The following is a 25535-nucleotide window of genomic DNA, read 5'->3' as shown; positions in this document are numbered from 1 at the left end:
CAAGTAGTTCTTGAATTGTTTGCGGTATTTCGGGAATATGGTTGTACCGTGGAACGAGTCTAGATTTCAGTGGGTTTGCGGGGATATATAGATATGGTGTTCCACGCTAAATCTAGTTTTACTTTTCTCCACTTTAAACGAAGATCTATTAGAGTCCGTGCTACATCGAGTGTCATCCGTGAACGGTAAGTCAAGTATCTAAATCTACAAACCTGATTCATAGATGAAGAGAGACAAACAAGACCCGAGGACAACCAAGAAGCTTAGTAGCCTTCAAGCAGAATGTACTAAGCCCAAGTCTACATTGAAGGACTGTATTTACGAAGGGATGCTAATGATTATTTAACAACAATGACAGGTTGGTTTAGTCACAGCTAGCAGGGTTCGTACACATTCATCTTATCGTTAAAGATACAAGGGAAGCGATAACGAAACAAAACCTAGGCAGAGGCCATACTAGAAAGGTCGACCAAGTTCTAGAACGAGAGGGGAAAAAAATAAGGACAGCACGAAAGACAAGCCAAAAAGGGGCAGGCATCAGTCCAAGGAATCGTATAATTGCCGTACCGGACGGAACATTAGTCAAACGCTCGGGAACAAGATAACAAGACGTTAGGGAGAAGGGAAGGTGGAAAAAGGTCGAGTGAGAAGAGGGGTAAAAAAACACCACATAATCGCAGTGGACATCGCACATAATTAGTCATCAAGCAGTGAGTCCATTATCGCCAGTCAAGTCATTCAGTAAACTGTCGCCCCGAACGGAGCCGTCTCCTTCAAATCCTCCACGAGGTCCTCCACATTATTGAGATATCTCCCCAGAAGAGCTTGCTTCTCATCTGTCGTGCGTGTATCGCGACTCGGTTTACTCGCAGAGTTTGCCGTGGAGTGCGCACTGCGCGAGAAGGGGGCAGGGGACAGTTTGCTCGGGCTGCGATGCAGACCTGGCGGGGGAGACATCGGTGCCAGGGCCATTGTCTCGGGCATCAGATAAAAGTAGAGGAACTCGACGAGCTTGAGTTTGACTTCGCGGGAGGTGGCACGTTGTTTGAAGAGTGATGTGACAGTGAGGAGACCATCTAGTTCCTCGAATGTGCGTGTATTTGATGGGCAGTCTAATAGAGCTGTGACGAGTGTGAGGAGGGTTGCTGATTGCACGGCTGGGCAGTTGATCGGGTCAAGGAGGTCGAGGAGGAGGTTCATGTAGATTTCACGGGCGAAGAGGGTGCGTGAACTGCAATGGAGGAGGAGGGCACCTTGGATTAGATCCAGTGTGCAGACGATCAACATGTCGTTTGTGCCGTTGCTTCCTCGACCTAGAAGATGTTCGAGGCAAGATACTAGGCGCATAGCGACTGAAGCAAATGGTGAGCACTCAGGGACTATTTCTGATAGGAATTTCAAAGACCTACTGTTCCATTGAAAGCTTTCCTGCAATTTGGAAAATTCCCGAAAGGCCGGATCATCTCGCAAGTCTGACAACATCTTTGGCACGGGCTGGGTATCTGGGGAGCGTGATCTCCGGTCCGAGACAGGCTTAGGTTTCGATAGACATATCTGTGCTAGTAGTCCCTCGACCTGGCGTAATCCTTTGCGGATCTTGCTAGGCTCATATGAGGAGAGGTAATCGAACGAATGGGCTAATAGAGCCTCCATTGATAAATCAGATATGAAAAGTGAGCTATTCAACTCGGAAAAAGAAAAGCAGTGAACATTCTTAAATCCAAGGGCTAAAAAAGAAAGTGGAGAAGGTGTCTGTGTGTTGTCTGGGTTGGGTGGATGAGGTCAATTGGGCCCTTCCAAGGTTTCGTAGTAAATAAAGGGCGGTTGCCCCAGACAACAGGCCTATAACCAAGGAACTCATCACATTAGAGAACTCTTAGCTCAACAGATCGACCCCTGGCGTCAATCAGGTTCAAGTTTATCGTTGATTATAGGGGTTGTAAATCTAGTTACGTAGTCGTGTACACCGTATTTTGACCTCTTTTTTTTTAACCCTACACTGGAACCCGTTGCTATAGTGAACATTACATTGTGCACGCACAATGACTGAACAATCCATTTGTTGACCTCGACACTACCCATGAATTTATCAGGAATAGTTTTGTTAATCTAATAGACATATTTCTTTGTCAATTCAATAGGTAGGTACTATCCCTGTAAGAGTGTCTACCTTGCCGTGCCAGTTCGGCCGAGAACCACGCTACTGCATGCACGCCACTGGCATTAGATATGGTAATTCTTTCAAATTCAGACCACTAATTGATTATAGAAGAAGCTTTGAACTACGCTCCAAAAATCTATGACTATCGACCATTAGGATTGGTATTACTACGGCGTAGCAAAAGAAGCAATGTGCAACGAAAGCGTCATACCTCAGCTCCGCCCGATTAGTCATGGACCTCGGTGTTCAGACATTCATCATCAGTACCTCTGGCTCTCTTCAAAATATGTATACGTCTTGCACGATGTTTAATAAAATCTAACTCGCATAGCGTGATCGCCTACATGCGAAGATGTCTTGTAAAAGTGCAGCTGAGTGTCATCGGTGCACTTCGCATAGATTCGGACTTGTAGTAGGCTCCGAGCTCCCTAGGTCCCCACGTCTTTCTTCTGCCCACCATGCCCCTCCATCTTCCCTTCCACAACCATGAACTCGACAGCCTTCCAACCACCAAGTCCTGTTCCTCCTCGGACAAGTTCAGCCAATGCAATAAATGGCACGGGGAGCCCCTCCCACCAACCCAAGTTGTCGGTGACAGATGAAGAGCCGACGAAAACTGCACATAGTGGCAACAAGTCCAGCATGGACGACACACAGTACGAGGATGGAACCTGGTCATCGAAGAATGACAAGATCCTCATGGGTCCTTATGACTACGTGGCCGAGCAACCAGGGAAAGACATTCGGCGACAACTCATCCACGCCTTCAACGCCTGGCTGCAGGTCCCGCCGGCGAGCTTGGCGACCATCACCAAGGTCGTAACGATGCTACATACCGCATCACTGCTGTGAGTTTGAACCCTCTACTATCACTTCCCCTCCTTGCCGAATGCCCGTTCTGATGCTGACCGCGTGGGCGCCAGAATCGATGACGTCGAAGACAACTCCGTCCTCCGCCGCGGCATCCCCGTAGCTCACAACATCTTCGGAACAGCGCAGACAATCAACTCCGCAAACTACGTGTACTTTCTCGCCTTGCAAGAAGTTCAGCAGCTCAAAAACCCAGCCGCAATCGAAATCTACGTACAAGAGATGTTAAACCTGCACCGGGGCCAGGGAATGGATCTCTTCTGGCGCGACACGCTGACCTGCCCGACGGAAGACGAATACCTTGAAATGGTAGGCAACAAAACGGGCGGGCTCTTCCGGCTCGCGGTGAAACTCATGCAGGCAGAGAGCCCAACGGAGAAGAACTGCGTTGCCTTGGTCAATGTCATGGGCTTGATTTTCCAGATCTGCGACGATTACCTCAACCTCTCGAATACAGTGTACACGGAGAATAAGGGGTTCTGCGAGGATCTTACTGAGGGCAAATTCTCCTTCCCGATTATTCATAGCATTCGCTCAAACCCATCTAATCACCAGCTAATCAATCTCCTGAAGCAAAATACCAAGGATGTGGAGGTCAAGCGCTATGCGGTGCAGTATATGAAGAACACAGGCAGCTTTGCGCACACCTGTGAGGTTGTCGCAGATTTGCGAGATCAGGCATTTGCGTTGATTGAGAAGATTGATGCTATGCCGAAGATCGATGGAGCTGGTGATGGGCAAATGGTGCGTGCTATTGTGGAAAAGATCGTGGAGTCGACGCTCTCCGATTCCAATGCGCGCTAGTTGTTTCGTCGCAGATTGTGGGGGGGGGGGGGGGGGGGGCTATTTTGTATGATTTTGTGAGTGTCGCGTCTTGTTTGGATATACCCAGTTTCCGTTATCTTGCTTTCACAAAGTTGGCTATGTAGCTACAAACGGTTTATGATCATGCGATCTATATTTACATGGCCCCGAAATGTGAATCGTCGAAACAGCTGTATTTAACAGCACGAAAGTAAATGGTAATGTTCATGTTCATGTAAGGGTATAAGGGTATAGCCGCATCCCTGCCGTCACGAATCGAAGCCGAACCCGGACTGAAGGTCTAATGTAGATGGTAGATGATCTAGAAACGAGAAACCAAAAGCGCAAACTGTCACGAACATCAAAAACCCAACAGATTTCTACAAGCACAGCTATGCATCGATGTATAAATCCCAAATCCCAATAATACGGGCTCACATAACCACACAGCAAGCCTTCTCGAGCTTGCGCAGAATCTTCGGCAAAATCTCCTTGGCAAGCTCCTCGAGCTCGTCCGGCTGTTGCTGTCCTTGTCCATGCTGCTGCTGTCCTTGTCCATTCTGCTGCTGTCCTTGGTGTTGTTCTTGCTGCTGTCCTTGGTGTCCCTGGTACCCTTGTTGGTGACCAGGGTACCCAGACGAGCCGCCTTGGTGACCCAAGGGAGGCATGACAGCCTCACCGCCAGTCAGGTTCACGTAGATGCGACCGGCGTTTTCCTCGGTGGTATACTGCAGCCCCAACTCACGGCACACCTGCTCGACGCGCGGCTTGATTTTCTGAACATGATTCGCGGAGTGGTTTCCCTTGCCGACGATGCTATAGAGTGAAGTGGTGTTAGTCGCGTTGAATCCAGCACATGGCCTCGGGAGTTTGTTCTGCCACTTACACATGGAGATGGTTCTGCCCATGCGACTTGGCGTACTTAATCCGCTCTTCCAGGATCTCCTCGGCCTCCTCGACGAACTGCCCGTGCAAATCGATGGTATCTGCCTCAACGCGCCCGCTGGCATTGTTCTCACGGAAGATAAACTCAGACGCTTGTTTGTTGTACTCCTCCATCTTGCGGCCGTGGGCCTTTCCCTCCTCGGAGAGCTGCTTGGCGCCGGCGCCATCCCCGTTCGAGTAGGCTTCCTTCGACTGGTGAGAGTGTTAGCAGTGATGAAATGACTAGAACTGCGATTGCGATTGCAATTGCAATCAAGCGAACGGAATTGTGGTGATCGCATACCCGGCTGAAACATTGTGCGCGCTTGGAAGCTTCCTGGCGCGCGAGGTCGCGGAGCCGATCGTACTCCGCCTCGGCGTCAGTACTGTTGTCGTGGTTGAAGGCTGGTGTTGTTAGCGATTGTAATGGTACAGAGAAATTGATGGATGACATACCCCGAGGGCCCATGTGGGACATTTCGTGCGACATGATTGCGATGATAAGGAGGAACTGGGGAAAAAGAAGGGTGTGTACCTTCGTAAGGTGGGGAATACCCGTAAAAATCAGATCGATCGAGTTCCTTGGGTCTTGGAAGGTTTATTTGCCCCGATCGGTGGAACCAAGATTTTCACCCCATTGGGATTCACATTGCGGTTTGGAATATTAGCACAGAGTGGTATATTGTATGTTGATGTGAAGGAATATCTTCACATGAGTACGGAGAGATTAGCTGCGATTCCAGTGGGTGATATGGGTTTGGACAAATACTTGGAAGTGATCGACGCAATTTGTCATAATCATTCAACCCTGGCTCCAGAGAGCTTCAGGTAATTTATACCTGTATGAGTTCCTCGTTGTAATGACTTGAATAAGTAGTGTATTTAATTTTATTAGTAATCACGCCTTCGCCTTCCTAGGTGGGACCTCGGACCCAAACAAACTTCTCGACCACCAAATTCAGAGCTCAGGGCTCGGACTTCAATGGCATCCATTGCCACGAGGTAATGAGTGGAGTCCACTTTCAACCTGGAACTACTCATATAAATTGGCGGTAGAAAACGGCTAGAAGCACTATCTAGGTAGTGGGTCATCTAGTGCAAAACGTCAGGAGACGACATCGGACACGATTGGAAAGAGGAAATGTTCTAGTTTTCACATTCTGTCTGACCGATATCGACATTGCCCTGTGCTGACCAATCCCCTTTTCAATCATCCTGACATGCTCTATAGTCTTCTCAAATTACCAGTAGAAGGACTGAGTGCGAACATAAAAGGTGTGATGGTGAGTTTCTCCCGGTTTGATGTTCTCGCACAGTCGCTTATGTGGACTATGGGCTCCACTCAACACAAAACAGAGGATCCACGCATATGCAGTCTACGTTGGGGACCTGTTGGGTTGTCTGTACCATTGGACCTCAAAGAAGTTTCAAGGAAGTCTCAAAGAACTGGACATAGATGCATGAGATGAGGCGTAGACTAGTCTGATTGGGCAGGACCACAGACCATTTGCTTTGTTACGTTGTTTCTCTCAGACTGAAAATATCTAAGACGAGGTGCTGCTGAGGTCAGGTCAGACGTCAGACTTTATGGAACGTCCACTTGGAGAGTAAAACTACACGAAAGACTGTTGTACATCAGTTGCTATTGCCGGGGGTTCCCTCCCCAGAATCCTTGAACGAGCCAGAATTACCTCTGAAGTTTGCTGTGGTTTCCAACCCTGTATCTTCAAATGTGATTCGTGTTGTGGTTTGACATGCTAGTTTTGCTCTCCACAAGATCTGCACGCCTCCAGGATTCTACAGACATCTTCATACATGAGAAGTACTTTGCATGGGTAGTCTATTCTTTAGTATACTATCAAGGGCTGAATGTCTGAAACAAAATGTTCCATATATACATTTGCCTATAGATACCCTCTGAGAATAGAATCTGTACCGATCAAATGCCGATAGAATACCAAAACCTGGCCAATACAACAGCAACAGCAAAAGGGGCTGAATGGGCCCCTGGCCCGGTCCCCACACCGCCCAATCAGCTAACTCCAACTGCCGGGGTGGTATTGTTCTGTATTGTGTATTTGGTGTAATCAATACGTAGTGTCCAGTAAGCAGGCTGCTCCCCTAATCACCCGCCATTGTCTGCTGAATCGCCGTGGTATTCTCGGTGTATCCCCTTTCTCTGCTGAAACTTTCCCAATTTCCCCCTCAGTCTTGCCCCTTACCTTTACACCTGTTACATCTTCCTTCTCTCTCTTTTCTTCTTTGCCAGATTGGATTCTATTCGAATTCTTCTGATTGTTCCTTTCCTTTCGTTTCTTTCATTTATACTCTTTTGCCGGGTTGTCCTTCGTTTTTGCACCTCGCAAAAGCACGTTCAGGTGGGTACACTTTTTTTCCCTTCGATATTTGTCAATTGGCTATTTGCTCTGATAAACTTGGTGCCGACTCCTTGCGTCGGGATGCTTACACCAATTCTGAAACGTCGTCTGCCTCTGCTCAGCGGTGCTTGTACTACCTACGCAACGCCCCCCCTCGAGCCCACCAATGCGATATTTCCTCGGATGAAATTATTCCAGCTTGCTGACAGTTATCCAACTTGGGACAGCCCCTCTAGCAGACTTCCGAACATTCTCCAACGAAAAACATTTTCACCTTACCTTTTACACCGTTGATTGCGACTTAATACCGTCAAAATGGGTTGCGGAATGAGCACCGAGGACAAGGAGGGGAAGGCGCGGAACGAGGAGATTGAGAATCAGCTCAAGCGCGATAAGATGATGCAAAGAAACGAGATCAAGATGCTGCTCCTTGGTATGATCCATCGATCCCTGAAGGAAATACGGGCAGATGGCTGACTCGAGATACAGGAGCCGGAGAGTCGGGAAAGTCCACGATCCTGAAGCAGATGAAGCTCATTCATGAGGGTGGTTACTCCCGCGATGAGCGAGAGTCTTTCAAGGAAATTATCTACAGCAACACTGTCCAGTCGATGCGGGTTATTCTCGAGGCCATGGAGTCGCTCGAGCTTCCCCTGGAGGATGCGCGCCACGAGTACCATGTGCAGACCATCTTCATGCAGCCCGCTCAGATCGAAGGTGATAGCATTCCTCCTGAGGTTGGAAATGCTATTGGCCAACTTTGGCGCGATACTGGTGTCCAGGAGTGCTTCAAGCGATCGCGCGAATACCAGCTGAATGACTCTGCCAAATAGTGAGTATACCACTCGCCTGTCGCATTGCGACATGACTAACTCGTTTTCCCTTAGCTACTTCGATTCCATTGAGCGAATTGCCCAGCCCGACTATCTCCCCACTGACCAGGACGTTCTCCGTTCCCGCGTGAAGACCACCGGTATCACCGAGACCACATTCATCATTGGTGACCTCACATACCGCATGTTCGACGTTGGTGGTCAACGATCCGAGCGCAAGAAGTGGATTCATTGTTTCGAGAACGTCACCACCATTCTGTTCCTCGTCGCCATCTCCGAGTACGACCAGCTGCTCTTCGAAGATGAGACTGTCAATCGTATGCAAGAAGCCCTGACTTTGTTCGACTCGATCTGCAACTCCCGGTGGTTCGTCAAGACCTCGATTATCCTCTTCCTCAACAAGATCGATCGTTTCAAGGAGAAGCTCCCCGTCAGCCCGATGAAGAACTATTTCCCCGATTACGAGGGCGGTGCCGACTACGCCGCGGCTTGCGACTACATTCTCAACCGTTTCGTTTCTCTGAACCAAGCCGAGCAAAAACAGATCTACACGCACTTCACCTGCGCTACCGACACCACCCAGATCCGATTCGTCATGGCAGCAGTGAACGGTAAGCCCAGCCATCCCACTCCCAGCGTGCAACACCTGTCTAACGTTTCACAGATATCATCATCCAAGAAAACCTCCGTCTCTGCGGTTTGATCTAATGAACCTAACTTTTGGTGATGAAGTGCGTCAAACCTAGATCGCATGTTTTTATTAACTGGGGCTGATCGGATCCGGTCAAAAAGGCTCGTTTCAAGATCCCGGCGTTGATTTTTCTTTTGCATTTCCCTTGTTTTATTCTCCATTTGCTCATGTTCTAATTTTTCCCGCCATTGACACGATCTCTAGTCGGTTTTTGTGTTTTCTCTTCTCACTCCTGATATCCACTACAGAAAACAAGGAGTGTTTCCCTCCCTTCTTTTTTTTCTCTTTCCTATCTCCTTTCACACATTTTTTTGACCCTTCTGATTTGAATGCTGGATATCCTATCATCTCTCTCCCCCAATTCTTGTTTATGTATGTAACCATATCGTCTCCCCCCCCCCCAATCATTTTCCTTGGTCTCGCGTCCGTTGGAAGCCAAGAGCGTCCATCCGGGCATTGGGCACGGGGAAATGGCAGGATCCGCGGATTTGAATGTTTCCTTCTTATGTGTCATGCCAGGTCGGTCGTTGGGTTATTTCAGAGTTCAAGGATTGACTCTTAAGGTTCTGACTCTTAATTCCACACTGTTTCTATATCCTTAATGTGCATTCTCAATGTACACTCACAAGTTAGAGATGTCGACAATCGCTTAGTAAGAGGGATAGACAGTTGACCTATGCAGAGTGAAAAAAGGGTATCGACGCATACAGAGAGACTCAAACTGTTGCAAACAGGAAAAAGGGCGAAGGCGAAGCGCCAGAATATGACAGCCTCTCAAAACCTCAACTTCGGCCCAACATAAACAATCAGAATGGCAACGACCCACAGTCCGAAAATCCACGCATACAGCATCATCCGCCCCCACAGCCCCTTCCCCTCCGTCATTTTGCGCAACATCCCCATCTTTTTGCCCGCTTCCTCCATTGTAGTACTTGTGCGGTCTATGCCCGACACCGCGCGGTCCAAAGCAGACTTCTCGCCCTCCAGCATCGCCTGGAAGCTCTGCGTGGAGGACTTTAATCGCGAAGCGAGCGTCAGAAGCGAGCTGGTTAGATCTTCCTGTTCCAATCTGTGGGTGCTCAGTTCAGCTTCCGTCTCGGAGAGCTTTTTTGTATTGCTACCAGTCGCCGTTGCTTTTTCGGATGATGATGGCAGTGCGGGGTGGGTTGTGTGGCGGTTGCGGAGGGTCGGGGGTGCTGGTAGGCTGATTGATGTGGGGACCGGTGTAGGGGTGGTAGTAGTCGCTGTTGCGGAGACCATCGTGGTCTGTTGAGCTTCGCTCGTTTCCTTGACTTCCGGTGGCGAATCTGATAGCCGTGTTGGTGCGCGGTGGTCTTTCAGTCTGGATACCGGCGAGATAGCTTTCTGGGCGACAGGCTTGGAGAACAGCTCCTTCCATTCGTCATCGATGTCATCGATGTCGTCGGTCTCGTCCTCTTCATCTTCCTTCGCTTCGGCTTTGGCGTCTTCTTCGTCGAGAATGGTCTGGATGCGCTTCAGGAGCTGTCTGTCGCGCGCGATCTCGGCTTGTGCTTCATGTTTGCGGTTGAGCGGTTTAATTTGTGGGAGGGAGCGCTCGAGTTGGGTAAGGAGTGAGCGGGCGTAGTCAACGTTCTGTGGCATTGGTCAGATACGAGGTTCTGACATATTTGTCCCTTCTCAATGTTTCCCTTGGAGGTAAAGCCTTGGTAGCGATAAGCAGATACTTGCCTTGTTCACGCGCATGCGCTGGTATTCTGATTGTTGGAATGAGCGCCGGTCTGCCCCCGGGGAGAGGAGATTGTGCTCAAGTCTGGTGAACAGGCGGGCGACATTGAGAAGAGCGAGATCTGGGGTAGCCGCAGAGGGGAATGCGGTTATTGCCATGACTGTGATCTGGAATCGGCAAAGTGAGCTGTAGGTGCAAGATGCATCGATGTAGAGCCCGGGGTCGCCTTTCGAGATGACTCAGCATTGGCGTAGCCCTTCAGGGCTTCCGTAGGGGCATCGCGCTCAACCCCAGATTCGATGCCTTGATGCCTGAATTTGGCCTCGTAGAGAAGTCACAGTTAATGCCCAATGTTACAATTTGCTAGAGCCCTTGATAAGTAATGACTGGTCTTAGACAGAGTAGGAAAAATGAGGCTTTTGATACCCAGCTGAAATTCATAAGAATAGGAGGAAGCCACTAATACGGCCTTGTGACCTCTTTTCACATGGCTATTTTTTTGTAGATATTTTGCCTACCTTCTTCAGTTTTATGGAAAGGACCTTTTCACTGTATGATTTGGGACCAGTGATATATCTCTACTACTAGGGTGGTTCAAACAACAAAATAAAAAAGTTGCAGATATCTCTTTCTACCCTTTAAATAACACATTTTCCATCTCGCTGGCTCCATAGAAGCATAGTAGCCGGAGATAGAAAGTGATGCCGGAATTTTGTGCGTGATGAAAAGCCTAGTTTACAAAGCACAGTTCAAACCCCCAAAATGGAGATCCAGGGGTTGTCGAGTGCAGTTATTCCGCCGTGAATGGAAGACACTACATTAAGATGCCTAGAAGTGGTCCCAAATCAGGTATCAGGGTTACTTTTAAACCCTGAGCGCCACACCCCTGCGCCCAGGGCTGGAGGTTCGCGGGCAGGTGGGGATGGAAGTGGATCGGGTTGAGGGTTAACTACATCGAAAATATCCTACTCTATTCACACAGGTCGGTCTACGTTGAAGGATGCGCCCATGATGTTTTCAAATGATCACAGCTCCCTTAATCCCAGTACCGATGAAGCAGGGGGCCTTTAACCTGGTCTGGTATCTCTATCGATTTGTTTCCTCGTTTAAAAGGTAAGATCGCTTGTCGTTTTAAATTGGTTTCTTCGAGAGTTTTGACCGCAATTACGGCAGCCCAAGGTCATGGATATCGACCTCATCAGGACTCCGAATGTTTCCAGTCGAGGTACCTTTGCCATCGGCCAAGGCACGTTCATCAAAGGGTGGTAGCTACTCCACATGTTCAACATGCCTGACCTGGGGATGTTATACGGGGTTTCATGTGGAGAAGCCTCAGCTTTGAAGACATTAGAGATCTGCTTCTTACATCCCTCGAGGAGGCTGAGAACGTGATGGTTTTAATAGGTACCCCGGAAGAAGATTCCTAGGCGCAAGGGACGACATGGTTCGAACCAAAGGATTTCCTGCGGCTGAGAAAGCCGGACGGATGAGACACATCGTGGGAGTGCCGTTGGATGATGAATTGTCACATGTGTGGGCGGAGGTTGATGCAACGACGTATGGAAGCACATGGCATAGGGTATGGATCCTGAAACCCAGACGTTTTCGAGATGACTTGGCATTATCGACATCCCGGAATTGTGGATCGGCTTGAATCCACATAGCGACCTTGTTTCTATAACTTGAGATACAGAAAGACAGGTTGTCTATAGCTAAACGAGATCCTAGCATGATCAATCTGATCAATCTATATCCAACTCATCTGGCCTCCCGTAGCAATCACGAGTCACACAGACCTCATCAACAGATATAGACCCTTTAACCCACCAGGCTCACTACGTGCTGTTGTCGCCAAACAGATGCGGCTGTAGGATGACAAAGTCCCCTGGCGTCGATTCGTCCGCATGAGGGCTAATCACCGGAATGATCCTATAATCTACTCCGTGCCCTATGCATCTCGAAAGCGCCACAGGCAAGTACCAAGTCATAGGGACGATGCCTCCGTTGGTATTGCGCAATGTACACGCAGTGGTCAGTTTCGCGCACCTGCAGCAAGTGACTACTCAAGTCAAACACACTGGGGGCAGATGATAGAAGATCTCTGTCGCTAACACAGTTTAGCTCTGTCACGGATCGCATCGCACGAGACGGCATGCACCAAGGAAGAAGCATAGAAGAATGATTTTACCAAGCAGCCCACTTCAACAACGCACTGTTTCATCTGATCCCAAGACCAAGTCATACTGCACAGAAGAGTTCATGTGAGCTTTCTCATGGTGTTCTATCTAGCGCATCGTCAACATTTGAGTCCGTTCCATCAAGGCCAAGACTCCAGCTGGATCTTGTGCCAGGGGAATGAATTTAGTGGGAAGTCACCAAGGCCATGCAGGTTTCTCCACCGGGACCAGAGCTTACTTGTCGGCCTTGACTGGGGTTTTCTGCAGAAGTGTCGCGCTTGCAGGAGACCCCACTCGACACAACAGTGCCATTGACGATGTAGCTCTAGCGTTTACTTGTCATATCGAGACGGTAGATCATGGAACATTCAATTTTAAACCCCAAAGTTGACAGTTTCGACCAGGTTCTTCCGACCGGATAGATTTTTTGCCGATCTTTGATCTTCCAAGATGTGTCGCACGCACAAGATCCACTTTTCTGGCGGGCCTTGGACTTGAGACAACAACCATCTCTACCACCCAAATACGCAGACAATCCCAGCCCGCGCTTATCTCAGGAAAAACGTAATTCGTGCAAAAGGGAAAGACACACATGGGCAGCGGGAATGATAAAGGGAGGCAGACAACAAGCGAGAAAAAGACAGAACGAAAAAAAGAGAACGGTAGTATAGAACCCCAGGCCGAGATTGAAACAGAAGACGCCTAATAACGATCCCCAGGGAGAGTGAAAAATCCGGTAAAACAGGTGGCCAACTATCGATATTCAACAACAACCCGCTTCCAAGTCCGCACTCCGTCAGCATGCTCATCAGACATTTGCTGGATGGATTCGTTGCATTTTTGCACCTCGCTCGCATCAGGCGAAGAAGCCTCTAAAGATGTCGGATTACTCGCCGTCGATGCCAATCTCTTACTTTGCTGCTCTCTAGCTTGTGCAGCGAGAGCTCCGCTGCTTGGGAGGAGGCATGAATGGGACAATGGTTGGAGGATCTCGCATGCAGATGGAGAGTGCGAGGCCGGTGAGATGATGGTTCGTTTTTCCATGATCGACTGAAGCCAAAGATCTTGCTTTTGTTGTTTGAATTCCGATGAAGGGATGATGTGTGTTTGTCTCCAACGACGATGTTTGATATACCCGCGGACGAAGATGAGGCCGAGAAGGGAAAGGCTGGCCAAGCTGGTCACCTGCAAAAAGAACCCTGCAGTTGGCTGTAGGAGCTCACAAGACAGATAGTCGTATCTTGGTTCCCCGGTGTTCATGACGGGGGTTGGTGTGGTTGGTAGCGTCCACCACTCGCGAAAGAGAAGTTGAACCGATCTCCCCTGCGGAATGGAGGGAACAGCTCAACTTAAGACTGCGTGAGTGGAGAAGTTAATCTCGGTGGCCTGGTGTTGGAAGGATTTTAAGCGAGTCAAAGATACGAGTGTTGTATCGAGACTATAGGGGCGGACTTGGCGGGGAGGAGACGAGAAGGCGACTGGTAGGAACTAGTGGGACGGTGTGTAGGAAGCGGGGGGGGGGGGGGGGGGGGGGGGGGGTTTGGGTCCATATTTAAAAGCTGGAGCTCCTATATTAGAGCGAAGTCGATCCAAAACAGGCTACCAGTGGGGGTGATGATCGAAGGTGATCCATGCTGGGGGGCACATGCGGTCCTGCCTATAAAAATATGACGGGAATACATCTGCAGGATAGGGCTTCTGCCGTACCAAGGAGAGAAGAAAAAACATCAAGTCTGTCAACCGGGAGATTTCAAGTGGCAAATCAGACTGGATAGATCGAAAAGCCAAGCACAAGACATCCCGAATCGAACCAGATGTCTTTGCCTCATCGTAACAACGGATCTTCAAAACCACGGTGGATAACAAGGCCAGCCAGCCTTGCCCCCACTCAGCTTACCTTTTACCACCGATTGACAGTTCGTTTTTCATTTGTCGCCCTTTTTAGTTGACATGTTGACCCCAAATCCGAAATCTTACGATGTGAACCACCAACGCCATGCGGAGAAAATACCCATATACTGTCGATGACTGTACTCCGTATATGCGGAACTACGTCCCATTCAGCGGGGTCCCGCTAAGTCCTTTCACGCATCGAATCAACCCGATGCCCCGACTCGGGGCAATACGAACTAGTCATCGACTTTCCCTTGGGGTTCATCTGATGTCCAATCAGCATTGTCTAGATCTTGGTGGATCAAGTGATCGCCCTGACAGGCCCGGTGTCTTGGGCTTGCAAATCAGCACACAAAAGAAAGAAATAAGAAAGGTGAATATTCTACTCCGTACCTGTTTACTGGATGCACCACTTTAAACACACACGTCTAGAACGTACGGTGGACATTCTTCAGCTCCTGGGCTCGTACCATTTGTGATCTTGTCCGAAGGGAGGTTTTTTTTTTTTTTTTTTATTTTTTTTTTCATTTTTTTCAGAATGACAAGGAATACCACTCCACCGGTATTCCGCTTGAACGCGGAGACCTTGTCCAAAAAATGCGCGATCGCGGTGTATTGGCCCGATCGAACCATATAGGTGTGAGGGTGTGGTTTAAGAAAATCAGCACTCATGTCAGATCGGTGATCGGAGTTGTCAGGTAAGTTTCTTTTGGATCGTTCTAATCCTTTTTTTTCAAAAGAGCCTCCACCTCCGCGGGCGCCACAGAGAGAGAGAGAGAGAGAGGGAAAAAAAACACAAAGTACCAAAGACCAAGAAACTCACTCAGTCATCCCCCATCCCTGTTGAATTATTAATCTTCCCGAGAGGCCACAACGTCTCAAACCTCACAAACCTCCCTCAACGGCGCAGCACCTCCCAACCAACTCCACATTACTCAAATCATAGTCCGTAGCAGCAGGATGTGTCGCCAACGCAATGACAACTAGCGGCCCGGGAAGCAACTCGGGAATCCGGAATGTCAGCGGAGATTCCAACATCTAGACAAAGTCAAACGTGAGCATGAAATAGACCGGCGTGGCACGGACCAGCGTAGCCGCAACGAAGGCATTCTGCGCCATCGCATGGTACAATAGTGGTAGTAGTGAATGCCATGTTCACAGAAGTGTCACTGATGCCGTCGTTCCACGCCATGTTGAAGGCAAAGGGATCGATGTGGGCATCCTGAGTTCACGCTATGTTGGATGTCCGATTCCCAGTCGGAGATAGTGTAGGTCTCGGAGTGTCTTGACCTCGAAGGGGATTCGGAAACCCAATAATACCAAAAGCAAACGAAAGGTGCGAAGACACAATCCCATCAAATGGGTCAACACAGCGTTCGCATCCACATGGTGCAATACCTGACAGGGAAGCCATGTGAGCCAGCTCATGGTTGCTTGAAAACCTTGAATGACCGTGAAGCAGTCGATAGAGAAAGCTGCAACTCAACTGCCCTTTTCAATCCACTCTCGCTTCTTGGCCAATTCCCTAGCAGCTGTAAGTTTCTGTTTGAAACGGCCCTTCAAGGCCGAGCCAAACTCGGTTCTGCGCTCTGTGGATCCATCCGTAAACAGTCAAACGTCCGTTCACACAGTAGGCTTCAAGCGAGCAGAGACGCTAGTCTTAGCGGTTCTGAATGTCTCTACTTCGTAAGCCTAGACGAGTGTGGGGTGGATGCTCCACTAGCGTGACGATGTCCTGGGTTCCAGCGCCTTGGAGGGTGTTGTTTTTTCATACACAGAGCCTCCGATGGATTCGCTTTCCGGTTTTGCTTGCAGATGACACTATCCAAGCAGCTAAGAGATCAATCGCTCGGGTTGGTGCGCTTTTCGCACCGCAGGATCGATTATAAAGTGTTGAATGAAATACAGCGTACTATTTTAATAGACCATAACAAAAACCAAGGTTCCTGTTTATGGCCTAGGGGAGACATATTTGGGGGTTGACATCAAGCCCAACAGACACGATATCTGCAAAGGCCGTAGACTGCAGCGATAGAGACGGTTACGCTACAACATAGTTTAAGATTACGGGAGATGACTGTGAAAATCGGGCACAGGGACGGAAAATAGTCGATACCTGTAGGATTCACCCACTTTCTCCTGTGGCGCAGGGATCTGCTTTATATTTCCTAATCACGGTCTCTGGTATTAAACCGGTACTTTGTATTCTATCGAACTGGTCGAACTCCTCGAATTGCTCTCTTCCACATTGTACAATTCTCTGAAGCTAAGTCATAGTATGCTAGCCAGATGATGGACTTAGTGGCTTAGTGATGGCCGGGGGGTCCTGCTATCTATCAAATGAGGGTTAAGAGGCCTGTTTTTTCTTTTGAAAAAAAATCGTAAAGCTTTTTCAGGATCGGTATAAAATACTAAACTTCATACTACGCTATTAATGAGCTAAAAAAGATCCGGGTCGAGGGGAGTCCCACACGCATTGACTGTTGGAGGGCATGGTTCGGTCGATGGCATAGGCTGATCGTGAGAAGTCTGTCAATGTGGCTCCACCAAGAACAGGCTATTTTGTGCTAGCGCGGTGTATTGCACATACCATCTATCCTAATTTATGAGCAATTGGATCTATCAACTTGTTTCTACTCTACAAGAGACCAATCATCATAAAGACCAGGGTTTCCGATTTAAGACTAGGCCACTCCGTACTGCGCTCCGTTGATCTACGAGAGGTGTAAAAATGGAGAAATTTGTTATGAATTGAAGTAACCACTTCATCGAGCTATTATGCCTTACTTCTTACCTTTCCCCTCGCCTGGGTTGGATCTCTCACCTCGAACTAGAGAGGACTATCCAGATTACCCTACTAGGAACTACCGCACGAGCCTCTCGAACGGTAGCTAGCACTCACTAAATACCCGGTGGGTGCTAATCTTGTTTATACGCTAGTAAAAGTATTTAACGATCCAAATTACGAAGGCTCCTGGGCTTTAGTATAATACCGCTTAGCGCATTGTAAGCCAAGTTGAATATACAGTGACTCCGCAAAAGTTTTAACACCCCTGGCCCCACACTCCCTATATTATGTAATTTTCTGCCGGAATAAGACTCCATGAATTCAAACTAGTACGGCGTATACCACCCCTGGCTCTCAATAATAGTCTCCACCCGGTTCGGCATGGTCCCAGAGAGATGCTTTTGATGATCTAGATCTAATTGATCCCATGCAAGCTGCGCTGTAGCTACCAAAATAGCCTTAGTTTCGTCATTGTTCCTCATATGAATGAGATCGGGCCGAAGCTTATAGATTTCAGCTTTCAATAGCGCCCAGAGGCTTTCAATTGGGTTCAAATCCGGCGAGTACGGAGGCCATTCCATAACTTCAATATTCATTTCACGTAAAGCATCCCGAACAACGTATGCAGTATATGTAGGCGCATTATCATGTTGAAAAATAGCACCTTCATTGGACATCAAAGTAGGTAGAATCCGGCGGTATAACTCTTCAATAACAAGACCAGTTATACCCGTACGCTCAGCCTCAGGATTCCCAAAGAGTGGGATAAGCCCCGTTCGGCGCGTAGCCCCCGAAAAAGCAGCCCAAAACATCTGTTTAACTTGCTTGCCTCGGTGTGGTAATCCTTGACATTGTCCTTCTTTCGGCTGGTCTCTCGGGCGAATAAAGGTCCATTCTCGACGAACACCAATCCTACGCTCAACCGTACACTCATCAGACCAAAAAACACGGGCCCAATCCTCAGGGGTAAAGTGTCGGTAACGTACGGCCCAACGGAGTCGTTTAAGTGCAGCTTCCTCAGATAAAAAAGGCCTCCAGCTACATCTCCATTTCCGGAGGTTTTCAGCATTTAAAAGGCGTCGAATTGAGTCGATTTTCACTTTATAAGATACCTCAGTAAGAAGGTCTTCGTGGGTAATACGTGGATTATTCGAGATAGCATCCAAAAGACGTACTTTGTCGGTGGCATCAAGCTTCTTTGGTCGACCAGAGCGAGGTTTCGTAACACCAGCACGCCGTTCGTGCTCTTTTTTAATTGTATACCGGATTGTAGAGAGAGAAATCCATGGGTACCGGTTGTGAATGCGCTTATAACCCCAGTGAACAGCCGAGTGAAGCTCACATATCCTCTCTCTAAGAGCTGGGGTAAGCTCAGATCGAGCAGGCATTACTGGCAGCCTATAAAATAGGAATATTATAGGGGTATAGAGAGCAGAGAGAGGTAGAAAAACGCGAGATATACGCGCCATGGGCGAGCTTCACTAGCGCGTGATATAGAGCGGTGTATACTATAATGGAAGGCTGTATGTAGGTGGGGCCAAAGGGGATGTTAAAACTTTTGCGTAGTGACTGTACCTCTCCAGGATACTATTCTCAGATGTACAAGATTAGACCTTCGAAGACTAGGGTCAGGTCCTTTAGACTACTGAAACCTAGGCCTCTTCCCGCTGTTCTCAAAGATTGTACATTACCCGGAGTAAAGAGGTGTACCTAGATAAAGATCAAATTAGCGAGAAACACTTCAAGAGAAAGGCTTAGATATTCTAGCAGTCGATTTTCGTGACAAGAAAACCCCTACGAGATACTGTACGGCGGGCTACTTCGAGATGGGACCGGTGGGGAATTTTAGGAGAAGAGAGGCTCAAGGAGCATCTGGGATATCAACTGCCCAGCGGGATTTCTGCCGCAGGTTGGGGATATCACAGGGTCAAATCCAAAGGTGTCGATGAATGCAAAGGAAATAAAGACACGAGGGGACAGGACGACGAGGGCCTCAATTGTCAGTGAGATGCATTTGCAGGACTTGAGAGGAACTTGACTAGCCCGAGCCTCGGTCTTCCAAGGTTAAGAACACCATGTACCGGGTGGTTGATCTGTGGAACTAACGTGCTGGGTTTTGGCTAACCAATGGTTAATGTCTTGAACAAGGGCTGCGGCGTGGATACTTGGGTGTGATAGACGATGTTCGATGCCAAATCGAAGGACCGAAAAGGATGAAAAGGTTGAAAATAATGCAACTGTTGTGAAAACTTGAGCTCCATGCAATGAGATAATTCATCTACTACACCCCGGCCAACTCAGAATACATCGCTCCCCGGAAAAAAAAAGACAAATGGCATAAAGGCTATAAAGAGATTCATGAATCTTCCCCACCCAAACAGGTAACTGCTGCCTTCATCTGACTAACAATCTTCTCCTCCAGTCGGTTCTCGGCCCCGGAAGTTGAGTCGACAGGCTTTTGTCGGGACCACTCCAACTCCTTCTCATTAGTCGCAACAATGCGTGGCCGCAGAGCAGCGCGTCGACCGAGCAGCTCCTCAATATCTTCCTTGACCTGCACCCTATCCCATTTGAGATCTTGAACAGCATGTGTGTCAACACCAGCACTGGCACCCGCCTCACGGAGCCGGTCCAGGATGAAGGAGATTAGCGCGAGCGAGTAGGCCTCGGAGACCATGCTGAGGCTGATCCACTTGGATGTCGGAACAGAGGAAACGGCCATGTGGCTGGAGAATGCTTCTGTCGCGCGGGTCAGACGCGATTCGAATTGGTTAAGAAACGCAGCGACCTCGGGCGCGGTCCGCATAACACTGTAGAGCATGTTCAGACACAGAGGAAGGAATCCTCCAGTCCAGATGGCGTACAGTCGAGAAACTGGGTCAAAGGGTCCGAATGATTTCTTTTGGCAGAGAATGCTTGTAAGACGGCAGGTGGACAGTTTCATCAAGACAGCCTCCACAGCCAGGTGCTCTGCAAGCATGGGCAGGGTTGACATTTTAACCAGGATGGAGATACTGAGCTCTGCGTACACAGGGTCGCCTGCCACGGCTAATTGGTCGGCCCAGGAGAAGAGCGTAGTCGCATGACGAGCGGTGTCATGTTCCTCAATGTGGTACACGATATGCTCATAGAGGCGATCGGCGTTCTTCACTTGTAAGCATGTCTGCAGAATCGCAATGATGATGGCGAAATCTTTTGGTGCGCATCTCTCTGGTGTCTCATGAAGATAATTGGTGAGGGATTTGAAGCCCTGGGCCACTATTGTTTTCACGATTTCCACGATGACAGTCAGATCCGAAGAAATCTCAGCCTTCTTGTTGATGGCTTCAGGGGCACTCCGAGAGGGGCTGTCCAGGTGGAACTGAAGTGAAAGGAACAGTACGTTAAGGAGAGACCGGAAGTATTCGGTATCATCACTGATCAAAGCGTCTTCATATGTCAGATGTCGGGATCGCAGTGTCTTCCAGGTGATTTCGAGCAGCTGGAAGACTTCGGCGCCTCTAGCCTGTACTTCGACAAGCCGCTGGAGAAGTGCCTGGGCGAAATCAACGCGCGCTTGTTGGATCCGCTCGAAGATGGCTTCTGGAGGGCCACTGCTAAGATTGGCCTTCAAACAACTTTGAGCTACCAGAGCCATTGACTTCCGGACTTCAGTATCGGGCATAAAATCGGCACAGTGTTCGATAGCGAAAAACTTCCAGCTTTGAAGAAGGCTCTATTTCAGGTTAGAGAATGAACGCATTTGGAATAAGCGGAATGAGAGCTTACCACCTGCGCCTCGACAAGAGACAAATTGATGTTGGCGCGCTCAAACTCCTCGGCAAAGCCACGGTTCTTGGTGCCAGCCCAGGCAAAGTCGTATGACAGCAGCTTGTCCCCCATACTCAAGTCATAGTAGTAATCCCGCCCTAGGTTACGAACCTCGAGGGGTGTCCTTTTGAAGTCAACGATCTTGCAGCCCGAATACCGCATCTCAAAGTTCTTCTTCAAGTTGGCATGCAATGAGGAGTTGTAAGCTGAAACCTCAACTGCATCCTTGGCATACCACGACACTAATGGAATCAAGGTCTTTATGAAGCTTCTGTCACCTACCTCCTTTGCAGAGTGCAGGTAGACTGCGCACAAGTCTGCGACAACGGCTGCAATCCGCGTGGCATGGATTTGATCCATTACCGGCAGAGAAGAGATCTTCAGCTTTGAGACGTGATTAATAATGCTGCTGAAGAACTGGGGATGCTTGCTCAGATGGGAGGTGGCCCATGGCCAATTTTCTTGCGCACGAGAAACAAACTCGAGCAACGCCAGAGCTACTTGCGGCTCTTGCTGATCGATCTGAGACAATTTCTCAAGTGCCATTTTTAGGAAAGGCACGCTCCTCATACTCAACCCTCCAGAGGTGGGTTCCTTCTTCAGGGTCTGGCGAGGAGATGATCCTGTGAGAATGAAAACAGCAAGCCACTGCTGGCGCTTGCTAACAAATGTCGATAGCAGCTGCCATACTGCAAGGAGTAGAGGTCTATCACACATCGGCATGTCTAGTTGTGACAGCACATCGAGGAACAGGCAGGATGACTCTGCTCCAAGGTGGCCAACAAGGGAAGGAGGCTCATTATCTGGATTTGAAGCAGCGCTGGAGATCAGAATCTCTAGAAGGGACACGACTTGCAGCCTGTATGAATCATGCAGCGCGTAGAGTTTGACCAGGACTGGACTGGCCTTGAACAATTGCTCCTCCAGAAGCGAGCCAGGTTGTTCTGCCAATTGGGCTGCCTGCACAAGTTTGATGCAGAGACGTAGTGTAGATTTCACCTGGTTCTCAAAGAGAGTAAGATATCTGAGGTGGAGTGTTGGGGGAGTCTGGAGACCCTCGGCAATCAGCCGAAGAATTGGATTGAAGGATAGATCGGCGGTTGACCGAGGGCGCAGCATGTCCAGAATGTACGCTGCGGATGTAGAGAAGACGCCGGTGACTTTAGATTCTAGTTTCGGGCTGTCGTTGATTCCGAAGGCATAGTACAGAATGCGTTCAAACGAAGTGGCAAGCATCGAGTTGATCTTGAACCGCTGTTCTGGTAGATTGAACCTCCAATTTCCACTGCTGTTGAAAATCTCCACCATTGTGCGTGTGAAGTTCAACATGATGGTTCTCATGACGTGAGATGGGATACCGGCACTCCAATCAAACGCAATGGATGATTTGCTTGACACGCTGCCCGGGCTTTTTCGCAATACTGCTCGAGATGCCGCATCATCGATGACAGTTTCCACGAGGTCGACACAGCTCAGGAGGAACGGATACTCGCCGGAAGGGATTTCCATTGCTGAAACAATTGTTGTCATGATGCCTCCCTTGCCGTCGGACCCAATGAGACTGCTACGACCAAGGAAAGGCCATACTCGATTTGGCAGGATCTTTAGAAGTGCCTTGATAAAGCGCAGACATGCCATGGTTGCATCCAAAGACTTGCCCAAATCTCCTCGGGTGCCGATAGTGTGCAAATTGCGCTCAAAGATATCGAAGATCACGGAAATTATGTCACCCTGTTTAGACAACCCATCACTAGCCATCTCTAAGATTCTCTTGCCGCTTGCCTCGCCGGAACGTTGTGTCTCGGAGTTAGTTATCAAGTCTGTCAAGAGAGCGATGATTTCCGTGGCAGTGTCATCAGTCCATCCAGGTGAGTGCCCGCCGGTCTCGCTCCATTCTTCAAGCCAACTTCCTAGAAAACTTAAGCAAGAGTATCGGTGTTCCCACATGATGACCGCGGGTTTTGAATCGGAAATGACTTGACCAACGGTTAAGCGTGGAATTTCGGAAGAACTGCTGACAATTACAGCATTGCTTGGTTCACTCTCGATGAGACGGTTCTGAGACAAGGTTTCAAACATGGGGAGGGGTTGGAGCAGGGATACAAAATCGGCGTTCTCATCCTCTCGAATGGTGGCATAGCCCTGGAAAGTGGGCGAGACAATCTGTGTAAAGGATTCCATGTTCTCCACCTCCCCAAGAATAGCCGGCAGGCCTTCTTCATTCAAAGATTGTCCACTGACGAGAGCACGACAGAGCTGTAAAAATGGTGCCGTTTCGTAAGGGAAACGGGACCGTGCAACGCGAAAGACACTGTCCATCAAATTCTGATCCTTGGCGAAGAGAGATTTAGGGTCGCTGGCAGGCCCTAGGGAATCTGAGTCTCTTGACAGCTCGCTGTCATCATTACTCAAGATAGCCAGGACTGACCCCACGATTTCTGGAGAGTAGTCCAAGAAGATTACAGCAATTCGGACAAGGTCGAGAAGTGACAGCCGGACCCATCGGGTTGTCAGGCCATCATCGACGGCTGACATTGACCCGGTCTTACTAGCCAGTGCGATAACAGTGTTAAATGCTGATTCTTTGAGGGCTTCGGATGTAAGAATGGGAATAGCATCTTCGACAGTGCTTTGCGGGGTTCTGGCGCTGTCAAGCAATTCTTCATATTCCGACTGCTCGGATGCTCGAGATAACCCTGCATTATGTGTTTGCTCGTTGTACGAGACAGCCGAGTCACGGCTCAGAGCACGCTCTCTTGCGTTTCTCCTGTCTTCTGCTATCTCTTGAATGGTATACAGGATCAGACCCCATGAAAAGGCTGCGGGGTTCACGGTGTTCAAATCGCCGCATGCATTCAGAAAGATCTCATTTATTTGAGAGATTTTCTCCTTGCACCAGAAATAAGGCTGGGGCGATGATCTCATGTGTGTCTCATTCTGAATAGAAGAGATGGCGAGAGAGGGTTTTAAAAACGCCAATGTGGTGAGTGACACGAAAGCTTGAAGGGGCAACAGCACTTCCACGGGTTGCTGACAAGGCTATAAGATAATGTTAACACCCCGACAGCCCAAAGTAGACGACTGGCCACTTACCACCTGAATTGTCTCCAAGAAGCTATAATCAGCCATTAGTTGGAGCCAGGACAATAGGAGGTCTGCAGTTGGGAATTCCACCGAGGCTTGAAGCTGGTGGAACATTAGTTGCACGATGTGAACAATCTCCTCCACGAGACTTGTTCTCCATATGTTCTCCAGTTCCTCACTGCCTTCTGCGGCACTGAGCCAGCCACCGTCCCCTTCCAAACTCATTAGCCGACTGCGTATCGAGCCAATGCATTCTTGAAGAAATCGGTCCAATCCATCACCAGCTGACTTGTCTTGGAAAATTCTGGACCCTATTTTTCGCAAAGCAAGTTTGCGATTGAGACTGGCCGAGGCGGTCGAGTCGGCTGAAATACCATCGTGTAGGGACAGAGCAAGCAACTTGCGGAGTGTCTTCACTACATGACTTGCCTCGGAGAGATACACCTCGCGGAGTCGCAGACGCCTCTTCTCCTCTTCTTCGAATGACTGGACACCGCCAATTCGAGCTGTTTGGTTCAATAGGCTGGCGAAGTTGGGTCCGGCTAGAGAGCCTCGCAGATTCTCGGTCCCGGCCGCGCTCTGTAAACTGGTCGCTTCCTCGCTGGAAAACCCAAGTGTGAGGCGCGCTGCTGGACGGTTCTGCCACTCCAATACAACTAAGCGCAGAGCAGTGATCTCGTCGATTCCGGCTTGCTTGCTTAACCACAGCGCGTCGGCCTTGATCTCCTTCAGGTCAAAAGAGCTTTGGCCATTGGTCTCAACATGAATTGCGGCAGTTTTGGATTCGAATTCGGATTTTGATTTTGCGGAAGGAGAGGGAAATGGTTTTAGGCCGTCAGAGAGTAGGCGAATGGATTCGGAGTGCGAAAAGAAGACATCAATATTGCCTCCATCATCAGTATGACTTTCAGGATCAACGGTGTAGAGAAAAGCTCTTTTCCAGGACCTGCAGTTAATCAGCATATAGGCTCCCATGACGACGAGTGATTAGAGTGGACATACAAGAGTTGAACGTCCCCGGAGAAGCACTTGTCCAGGGACGGGAAATAGGCCTCCGGGACGGGAGCCATGTTGGGCAATTAGATCATCATAGGATAGAAAGAAAGAGCAGAACGAGGCGACACCATAGGAGGTGACAGGAGCGCAAAAGAAAAGGTAGATGGCGAGCGTGGGGAGCTCTTGAATTGAGAGCGAGCTTCAAAAGAATATTATTCACCGCGACTGGGTCAACAATCAGGTGCCCTATCTGACCTTATTGCCGGGCGGTGAGTGGCGACTTGTATTCTTGACACTCTTTGACTCACCTTTATCCGACTTGAGTAATTCGCAAACATCTGATTCGGTTCTAGGTGTGTGAGATTCCGAAGCTTGCGGCTTAACGATCATCTCAATCCCTCAATTCCCCGATCTATTA

General features: G+C 49.0%; 8 protein-coding genes across 8 annotated transcripts; 3 read left to right on the top strand and 5 right to left on the bottom strand.

Moving 5' to 3' along the window:
* Positions 1–738: 738 nt before the first annotated feature.
* On the bottom strand, positions 739–1653 carry Pdw03_2156 (Cell division control protein 14; the record flags this gene model as incomplete). Its single annotated transcript, XM_066100098.1, has 2 exons — positions 739–1352; positions 1410–1653. 2 exons carry the CDS (start codon positions 1651–1653, stop codon positions 739–741), a joined length of 858 nt encoding a protein of 285 aa, XP_065957825.1.
* Positions 1654–2647: 994 nt separating this feature from the next.
* On the top strand, positions 2648–3835 carry Pdw03_2155 (Geranylgeranyl pyrophosphate synthetase, putative; the record flags this gene model as incomplete). Its single annotated transcript, XM_014680619.1, has 2 exons — positions 2648–3009; positions 3085–3835. 2 exons carry the CDS (start codon positions 2648–2650, stop codon positions 3833–3835), a joined length of 1113 nt encoding a protein of 370 aa, XP_014536105.1.
* A 434-nt stretch (positions 3836–4269) lies between these two features.
* Positions 4270–5249, bottom strand: Pdw03_2154 (Smr protein/MutS2 C-terminal; the record flags this gene model as incomplete). Its single annotated transcript, XM_014680620.1, has 4 exons — positions 4270–4651; positions 4722–4972; positions 5064–5164; positions 5216–5249. 4 exons carry the CDS (start codon positions 5247–5249, stop codon positions 4270–4272), a joined length of 768 nt encoding a protein of 255 aa, XP_014536106.1.
* A 2203-nt stretch (positions 5250–7452) lies between these two features.
* Pdw03_2153 (Fungal G-protein, alpha subunit) lies at positions 7453–8837 on the top strand (the record flags this gene model as incomplete). The annotated part of the gene is made up of 6 exons (XM_066100097.1): positions 7453–7570; positions 7627–7969; positions 8025–8440; positions 8515–8581; positions 8635–8701; positions 8763–8837. The coding sequence occupies 6 exons, from the start codon at positions 7453–7455 to the stop codon at positions 8835–8837; spliced, it is 1086 nt and encodes a 361-aa protein (XP_065957824.1).
* Positions 8838–9435: 598 nt separating this feature from the next.
* On the bottom strand, positions 9436–10527 carry Pdw03_2152 (synaptobrevin; the record flags this gene model as incomplete). The annotated part of the gene is made up of 2 exons (XM_014680622.2): positions 9436–10275; positions 10372–10527. The coding sequence occupies 2 exons, from the start codon at positions 10525–10527 to the stop codon at positions 9436–9438; spliced, it is 996 nt and encodes a 331-aa protein (XP_014536108.2).
* A 2611-nt stretch (positions 10528–13138) lies between these two features.
* Pdw03_2151 (uncharacterized protein) lies at positions 13139–13600 on the top strand (the record flags this gene model as incomplete). The annotated part of the gene is made up of 2 exons (XM_066100096.1): positions 13139–13208; positions 13266–13600. 2 exons carry the CDS (start codon positions 13139–13141, stop codon positions 13598–13600), a joined length of 405 nt encoding a protein of 134 aa, XP_065957823.1.
* Positions 13601–14675: 1075 nt separating this feature from the next.
* Pdw03_2150 (AMP-dependent synthetase/ligase) lies at positions 14676–15558 on the bottom strand (the record flags this gene model as incomplete). The annotated part of the gene is made up of 4 exons (XM_066100095.1): positions 14676–14769; positions 14833–14851; positions 15333–15477; positions 15526–15558. The coding sequence occupies 4 exons, from the start codon at positions 15556–15558 to the stop codon at positions 14676–14678; spliced, it is 291 nt and encodes a 96-aa protein (XP_065957822.1).
* A 4025-nt stretch (positions 15559–19583) lies between these two features.
* Positions 19584–25191, bottom strand: Pdw03_2149 (Nucleoporin (Nup184), putative; the record flags this gene model as incomplete). The annotated part of the gene is made up of 4 exons (XM_014680623.1): positions 19584–20942; positions 20996–24076; positions 24131–25067; positions 25124–25191. 4 exons carry the CDS (start codon positions 25189–25191, stop codon positions 19584–19586), a joined length of 5445 nt encoding a protein of 1814 aa, XP_014536109.1.
* Between the last annotated feature and the right edge of the window lie 344 nt (positions 25192–25535).

This window comes from Penicillium digitatum, chromosome 5 (genome assembly GCF_016767815.1).
Source record: "Penicillium digitatum chromosome 5, complete sequence".
Classification (NCBI taxonomy): domain Eukaryota; kingdom Fungi; phylum Ascomycota; class Eurotiomycetes; order Eurotiales; family Aspergillaceae; genus Penicillium; species Penicillium digitatum.
This window is presented reverse-complemented; position numbering and strand designations above follow the sequence as displayed.